Below are 8,862 nucleotides of genomic sequence, written 5' to 3'. Positions count from 1 at the left end.
AGCTGGGCATGGTGGCACACGCCTGTAGTTCCAGCTACTGGGGAGGCTGAGGCAGGAGAATCACTTGATCCCAGGAGGCGGAGGTTGTGGTGAGCCAAGATCATGCCACTGCACTCCAGCCTGGGTAACAAAGTGAGACTCCATCTCAAAAAAAGAAAAGAAAAGAAAAAAAGGATTTTATGTTACTACATAGGATACTCTTACAAATTAAGAAGAGTGTCAAACATCCAAACAGAGACATGGGCAAAGGAAAAGAGAAATAAATACACTAAAGAAATACAACCAAGTATCAAACATGGAAAAGTACATAATCCATTTCTAACAAAAATAAATGTATATAACAGTAATGAACTATCATTTCTCCTTTATCAATGTAGGAAACATTTGAAAGCCTTATCACTTCTGATATTGACAACAGTGTGGAAAACTTTAAATGGCGCAAGTACAAAGCTTGAGATAGGGCAATTTGGCAGTATCCATGAAAACTAAGCAGGGTGCTTAGTGTTACTAAATGATGCATTACCTGGGGATATAGGAGTAGTATATCATAGTAACCTAAAGCATAGGCTCTGGGATTAGATGGCCATTTCCTAGCTTTGAGACACTGGCAAATTTCTTAATTTTATGGCCTTAGTTTTTTCATTTATAAAATAGAGATTATAATAATTACTTCATAGAGTCTTGTGAGAATTAAGTAGTTTTACATGTCTTATAAATTAATAAAGGATATCTGAACTAAGGAACTTATAATAAAAACAAAGTGATTAAATTTAAAATGTCTTTATTCATTTATATGGTATATATCACACTCCACAAAAAAATGACACTTGTCTTTCAATCTGTCAAGCTTAGCTAAAAAATTCATGTATCTCTTTTCTATATCACATATTGACATGATATAGGATGCAAGATATAAATATCAATTCAATAGACATTATTAAATAATTTTACTTATGTAGAATCTTAGATAAGTGGTTAAAATTATAGATTGACATTAAGTGTGAGAACAGGAATATTCTGTGTATACCAATGGGTTTAACAGAAGATGTGTTTGCACTGATTTCTGGTCATCAACTTGCTTTCTGTGAATCTTTAAATACCCAATTCCAAATCTTCCAGCTCCTGGAGAAGGGCTGTTTCTTTCTGAATTTTCTCCAACTAGAAAAGTTTAAAACAATGAAGTTATTATGAAATAGTTAGTGGATATGTAACCAAAATAATACAGAAAAAAACATGGTATTTCTGACAATTTATTATGTTCACTAGTAAACACAGATTTTAAAACACAGGTTAGAAACAAATTCTGATTTGTTATCTGGTATGAATCAAGAGTGAAAAGAACAGACACTGTTTTATTGCATCCCTTTGGGCCCAAAACATTTTCAATTCTATATTTGGGATTAAAATTGTTGAAAGGAGGAGGGAAAAGGCAAACAGGGCAGTACAACTTGAGATAATAATCTTATATTTGTCTAATACAACAAATTGCTATTATTTTCAACAGTAATAGCATAGTATGCCTCTTAGGAATATTGACTTTTTCATTCACATGAACCATATCTCCTCTATTTAAGAGTAAAGCTATTTAAAAGTAAAAACATTAAAAAGAATATGGCATATGGTTTTCAAAATAAGTTTTTAAAATCTATGTGCTCTTTTACCTGACTAAATACTTGTTTATAATAAAAGGGGGAAGGCTGGTGGTCACCACAAGCCTAAATGGAAAATGCAGAAAGTACCTGATTTTTTTCTAGCTGTTTTCCAGTTGCTGCTTGTTCTTTCAGTTGTTCAATTGCTTTCAGTTTCTGCAAACATCAAATATGAGTCAAGTGGAAGGAAGTCACTTCAAATGCAAATTTCCTTATTAAGAATGTGAAACTCAAATAAGGAGATTAATAATCTTACATTTGTATCAAGAATGGTCTGTTAAAATGCTAGGATACACTATTTTTAAAGTTAAATGCTTTGGGAGGCCAAGGCGGGCAGATCACGAGCTCAGGAGATCGAGACCATGGTGAAACCCCATCTCTACTAAAAATACAAAAAATTAGCCAGGCATGGTGGTGGCCGCCTGTAGTCCCAACTACTCGGGAGGCTGAGGCAGGAGAATGGCATGAACCTGGGAGGCGGAGCTTGCAGTGAGCCGAGATCACGCCACTGCACTCCAACCTGGGTGACAGTGCGAGACTCCGTCTCAAAAAATAATAATAATAATAATAATAATGATAAGTTAAATACAAAATTGTAAATGTTAAAAACACGAAATTTCGAAAAATATTTTTCTCAGGCTTTTAATTAATGTTATCATGTATGTATGTGTATATGTAAATGTATCAGTAATGGCACATTTCAATGCCCCATTGGACCTGGGTGATGTTTCTGGCTTTGAGAGAAATCTCACTGAGAGCATTCTGAAAGACTGTTGGTCCAAAGTCCTACCCAATTAAAAAGAATGAAAGAGAAACCTCATAATGCAGCTGTGAAGCAGCTTGTTTTATCCCCAGGGCCACCCCAGCACACTGGCTGCAATATCACAAGTCAATACACTTCTTTTTCATCTCTGTCTCTTGATCTTCAAAACTAAAATATCTGCCCCTACTTATCACAAGGTTTCTAATGAAACACTGAGTATAAAAGTGTTCAGTGGCCAGGCATGGAGGCTCACGCCTGTAATCCCAGCACTTTGGGAGGCCAAGGCACATGGATTACGTAAGGTCAGGAGTTCGAGGTCAGCCTGGCCAACATGGTGAAACCCTGTCTCTATTAAAAATACAAAAATTAGCCGGGTGTGGTGGCACACACCTGTAGTCCCAGCTACTCGGGAGACTGAGGCAGGAGAATCACTTGAACCTGGGAGGCAGAGCTTGCAGTAAGCCGAGGTTGTGCCACTGCACTCCAGCCTGGGTGACAGGGCAAGACTCCGTCTCAATTAAAAAAAAAAAAAAAATTGTTCAGTATATTTCTATGCTAATGCACACTGAATTTTATTACTCCAAAAATCAAAGTATTAAGAGTCTTCAGACATTTGTGAATAGAACTAAAATCAATACTATTTCTAAGTGACAATGCTTCTAGTGAGAAAACAACAATGAGAACTGCTAATACCAACTTCTTAGATACCTGTCTTTAGACATCTAAGTACTACCTTATTTATATAATTTTCATGTATACCTTTCAATACGCATGTCTATTTTTCATTTAAGTCTCTCACCTTCTTTAGGTTCTTGATTTTTTTGTCTATCTCAGGGTCCCCAGAAATTGACTGAGAGATAGTGTTTCGTGGTGTGCTCTGTGGGGCAGGAGTAGGTGCCAAATCTGGACTCTTGTCACTTCTTGCTTCCTGCAGGAAATATTTTTAAAAATTCAATTTAAAAAAACCAAAAACATTACAGTATTTAAATCAACATAGCTTTGGTATATGAAATACAGAAACTAAATATGTGATTTTATCCACATTTTATATAAAAAATCTGAATTAAAGGTCTCATGAAGTATGCTACATACTCCCATATTAGAAATAAAATGACCTTATCAGAGTAAACTAGGGGGTTTCTATACCAGCAAACAAGCATTCCAAACTTTTGGATATTCTGAGATGTGCCAGCAGATAGATGGTCTGAATATATGAGAGGGCTTTTCTATTTAACGTGTTTCAAGTTTCACTCTTACAAGGCTCTCTCCAAAACTATAAAGAATATGTATGATCAAGTATATGTAATGGATTATGCTACAAGAATAAGAATCCTACAGATGTTAATTCATAATCAGATCAATTCAGCTCTGCAACAAAGTACCACAAAACTTTTTTCCCCTTAAAGGGATGCTATATTGCTTCCAATATGATCAAACCTCTGATAACTTTTCTTGTCCCTCCTTACTGATTCTGAATCACTTTTATTTCTGCTAAGATGCTCTATACTCTTGCCCCTGGCCTTTGTGTACGTCTCCCTTAACCATGGTTTCAGTAACTAAGGGTCAACTGCAGCCCAAAAATATTACATGGAAAATGCCAGGAATAAACCATTCATCAGTTTTAAGCTGTGTGATGAAATCTCTTAGCATCCAGCCTAGGACAAGAATCATTCTTTTATCCAGTGTATCCACAGTGTATTCGCCCCCCACCTATTTTTCACTAGTAGCTGTCTTTGTTATCAGATTGACTGTCACAGTATCAACAGTACTTGTGTTTAAGTAACCCTTACTTTACTTAATAATGGTCCCAAAGTGCAGGGTAGTGATGCCGGCAATTCGGATACGCCAAAGAGAAGCTGTAAAGTGCTCCTTTAAGTGAAAAGGTGAAAGTTCTTAATAAGGAATAAAAAATATTGTATGCTGATTTGCTAAGATTTACAGTAAGAATAAACCTATCCATGAACTTGGGAAGAAGAAAAAAGAAATTAGTGCTAGTTTTGCAGTTGCATCTTGAACTCTCTATCTTCTCTATCTTCTCTTTCTCTATCTTCTCTTTCTCTATCTTTGGCTACTTACTTCAGAGTCAGGACTAAGAAGGCCTGGATAAGGTGAGATTCTGTCAGGGGCCATTTAGCTTTGTTCCATCACACAGCCATAACTTTTACTAACTTCAGCCAGTCGTCCCCAAAATACATACTGAATAGTTTATCTTGCAAGTTGAAAACCTTTGCTATTACTGGAAAAACAACTCAAAAAGCAACTCTGCAATGAGGGATTACCGGTATCACCTTTGGTATCATCTTTAGTAAAAAAAGGTGTGTAGGTGCTTGATGAATGTATTGGCTCTTTAAAAAAAAAAACTGACAGTTTGTATAAACTTGTAACTGAGAGTTATAAATTTATAACTGATCAGCCCAGGTGATCATACTATTTTTTTTTTTTTGGAACGAAGTTTCGCTCTTGTTGCCAGGCTGGAGTGCAGTGGCACAATCTCGGCTCACTGCAACCTCTGCCTCCCGGGTTCAAGCGATTCTCCTGCCCCAGCTTCCTGAGTAGCTGGGATTACAGGCGTCCGCCACCACACCCAGCTAATTTTTGTATATTTAGTATACAAAATATACACCATGTTGAGCAGGCTGGTCTTGAACTTCTGACCTCAGGTGATCCACCCGCCTCGGCCTCCCAAAGTGCTGGGATTACAGGCGTGAGCCACCATGCCCAACGGTGATCACACTATTATCATGAGCTATAAAGAGTTACACATTTATAACTGAGAGTTATAACCATTATTTTTAATAATCATAATTTCATTATATTAATGTGAAATATTAAATAATTTATATTATAAAACATATAAATATAATTTGTATATATTATTTATATAATTAATATAATTTAGTATATTAATGGTTGTTATAATTATTAATAATTATAATCATGTCATTATGTAATTATTTATATAATAATTATAAAGGAATCTTTGTTCAGTATCACCAGTGGTCATATTAAAAATATCTTTTGATAAAGTGGAAAAAACTTTGCTTATAAAAATAGAATTCTAAGTTGAGTGGGTTTCAGAGAGGCCCTAAAACTCAAAGGGCATCTTAGTTATTAAGTTGTAAGGATACTACTACTGTGTTGTAATATCCAGGGCCAGTAGAGGTCCCTACTTGTACTGATGAAGGGACAAGACTTGCTTTTATACAAATCTAATATCAAATGCATGAAACAGATCGTTTTTACTTGGAATAACCTAAAGCTGACCAATTAAGATACTTCTGGGGATGAAATATATTAACTACAAATGAGCAGAATGGTTTTTCTAAAAGTCCAGATTTTAGCAGAATATGGTTGCATAAGACAATTCTACACCTTAAAATAGTAACTGCCTCCCAAAACACATAACTAGCCTAGACCTGTCAAAATTCAAGAATTATCAGCAAGACTGTACTGGTGATATAGCAATCAGCTGTTAAAAATCTGCTCTTTCTAGGATGGCCACAGTGGCTCACGCCTGTAATCCAAGCACTTCGGGAGGCCGAGGTGGATGGACCGCTTGAGCTCAGGAGTTTGAGACTACAGCAACATGGCAAAACTCGGTCTCAAAAAAAACCCCAAAACAAAACAAAACCAAAAAAACCTACCCCCATTTCCAGCCTGAAAAACATAGCGAAAACCTGTCTTTACAAAAATGAAAAAATTAGTTGGGAATGGTGGTGTACATGTATAGTCCTAGTTACTTGGGAAGCTGAGGCAGGATTACTTGAGCTAAGGGTTTGGGGTTGCAGTGAGCCGTGATCATGCCTCTGCACTCCAGCCTGGATAACAAAGTGAGACAGAGAGTGTCTTGAAAAAAAACAAAAACAAAAAAACCAAAAACCTTACCCCACTGCTACCGTCTGACATATTGGTGTTTCCCCAAAATTCATAGTTTGGGACCTAATACCCAATATGATAGTATTAAAAGGTGGGGCATTTGGAAAATGATTAAGTCATGAGGAGTAGCTTTATAAAAGAGACCAGCGAGAGCTCCACTGCCCCTTCCACCATGGGAGGACACACAGAAAGAAGGTGCCATCTATGAGGAACGGGTTCTCACCAGATACCAAATCTGCCAGCACCCCAGCTTCTAGAACTGTGAGCAATAAATTTGTTTATAAATTACCCAGTCTAAGGTAGCAGCCTGAATGGATTGAGATATGTACTCTGCCTGAATTGCAAAAATGTGATCACCATAACTTCACTAACCAGACATCCCCAGCCCAGCTGATCACATTGTCACCATGAGCTATACAATATCACAATTTGCAATTATTTATACTGGTGTGGCTTTTCAACTACATTAAATAAAAAATATTCTGGAAATATCCCATTATTTGGGTACTTCTGGTATTTTGATTCCCAGTTAAATAATTTCATATAGTACTATAATACTGAGTGCCCAAATGGCTTTCTAGTCATGTAATTTCCAGCTTCTCTTAGTAAATATATGCTTCAAGGAAAACAAACTACACCACTTTACACAAGTGCCACCAAAAGGGTCTACAGCAAATAACATGCTACATAATACTATTAGTGTCCGAGGTTATGATGTCAGGTTCCATTTCTTTTGTTACCCATAATATAGACAGGATTACTTAGAAATTCATAGGCAAACACAAACAAAAGATATTCTGCCTATTTAAGTCTAACTACAACTACATTTTATAATGTAAGAGCCAAGGTTTTTTGTGTTTTCTTTTTTTGAGTCATGGTCTTGCTCTGTTATTCAGGCTGGAGTGGTACAATCACAGCTCACTGCAGCCTCAACCTCCCAAGCTCAAGTCATCCTACCATCTCAGCTTCCCAAGTAGCTGGGACTATGGGGTACATGCCATCATGCCCAGCAAAAAATTTTTCGTAGAGACAGGGGTCTCACTGTGTTGCCCAGGCTGGTCTTGAACTCCTGGGCTCAAGCAATTCTCCCACGTTGGCCTCCCAAAATGCTGGGTTACAGGCATGAGCCACCACACTTGGCCACAGTCAAGTATTTAGGACCACAATTCTTTAAATTTTAAGGCTTAGCGCTAACTTAACTGCCTTTTTTTTTTTTTTGGAGATGGAGTCTTGCTCTGTCCCCCAGGCTGGAAGGCTAGATTGCAGTGACACGATCACTGGTCACTGCAACCTCCACCTCCCAGGTTCAAGCAATTCTCCTGCCTCAGCCTCCTGAGGAGCTGAGATTATAAGCCATGCCAAACTAATTTTTGAATTTTTAGTAGAGACAGGGTTTCACCACGTTGGCCAGTCTGGTCTTGAACTCCTAACCTCAAATGATCCACCCGCCTCAGCCTCCCAAAGTGCTGGGATTACAAGCGTGAGCGACTGCTCCAGGCCATAACTATTTGTTTGTTTTGTTATGAGGAAATTAGTGCCCCAAATACCTGCTTTGCGGCTTTCTTAGCTTCATGCTTCCTTTGATTTTTAAGAGCTGTTTTTGATAATGGCTTATCATTTCCTGATTGTGATTTCATATTCTGAGGTGGTTCCTCTTCATGCTATGGAAAATATAAAATAATTTTGAAATGGAGTCCATGTTGTAAACACCTACAACAACAAATTACACACTTCTGCTAATATAGGATAAACTTATTTTATCAAATTTAGGATCATTAGCAAAGATTATTTCAAAACTCATTGGTAGTGGCACACTCCAACTGTCAGGATGGATTTAATCAGGATCTTCGTATTAGTTGCTATATCTTTCAGTCATATCAGAGCTTGCAAAATTCACTTTAGTTTTGTTCAAACAACAGAATTTTTCTTAGTACTACTACAGACACATGAGTCTTATAAAAACTAGATACCAACAACAGCTTCTTCTGAGGCCTTTTTGGTTCTAACTACTGTCAACAGAAATCTAGTTGCCTCGCTTATTTTCTTCACACAAAGAATTACTTGCTAGATCTTTACTTGTAAAATCAGAGATTAGAAGATTAAAAATAAAAGCAAATGGAAAACCAAGAATAGATTATAAGAAAATAAGTGAAATAGAAAGGAATAATTAACTAGATAATTATAAATCTGGGACTGACATAATGAAGAGGCCAAAAAAAAAAAAAGTACATGGTTTGTCAGATTACACAACGAAGATAATAATTTCCAACATCAGATATTTATGTAACCATGTAACAACTATATTCCACAATAGAAAATATAGTGAATTATAGGTTCAATGTATCTCCAGAATAGTTTTAGACAACATACAGTACAAGTGATGGCACTACAACTCCCTATCAGATTCATGTACTTACTGATTTCTATCTGTGTTGCTATTATTTTAATGTTAACTCTTAGACTCTATCATAACTCAGCACATCAAAAGTATCAGCTCTCCATGAAGTTTCATGAGTACTAGGTCTCAGATCTGCATTTTATTTATAAGTCCTATGTGGAAATGAGCAGAGCTCA

The 8,862-nt window shown here is 36.7% G+C and overlaps 1 protein-coding gene across 3 annotated transcripts in view; it reads right to left on the bottom strand.

Annotated features, from left to right (window-relative positions):
* Positions 1-764: 764 nt before the first annotated feature.
* The window catches only part of EIF2A (eukaryotic translation initiation factor 2A), a 34,250-nt gene continuing 26,152 nt past the window's right edge, over positions 765-8,862 (bottom strand). For all 3 annotated transcript variants that reach the window (XM_005546091.3, XM_005546092.5, XM_065540085.2), the window contains 4 exons: positions 7,836-7,949; positions 3,212-3,340; positions 1,740-1,805; positions 765-1,158 (listed from right to left, as the gene is read on the bottom strand). In XM_005546091.3, coding sequence (XP_005546148.1) covers positions 1,093-1,158; positions 1,740-1,805; positions 3,212-3,340; positions 7,836-7,949 — 375 coding nt within the window. In that variant the 3' untranslated portion in view covers positions 765-1,092. The remainder of the gene's footprint in view (positions 1,159-1,739; positions 1,806-3,211; positions 3,341-7,835; positions 7,950-8,862) is intronic.

Source organism: Macaca fascicularis, chromosome 2 (genome assembly GCF_037993035.2).
Source record: "Macaca fascicularis isolate 582-1 chromosome 2, T2T-MFA8v1.1".
Taxonomy (NCBI): Eukaryota; Metazoa; Chordata; class Mammalia; order Primates; family Cercopithecidae; genus Macaca; species Macaca fascicularis.
The sequence above is the reverse complement of the archived record's forward strand: the minus strand, read 5'-3'. Positions and strand labels throughout refer to the sequence as shown.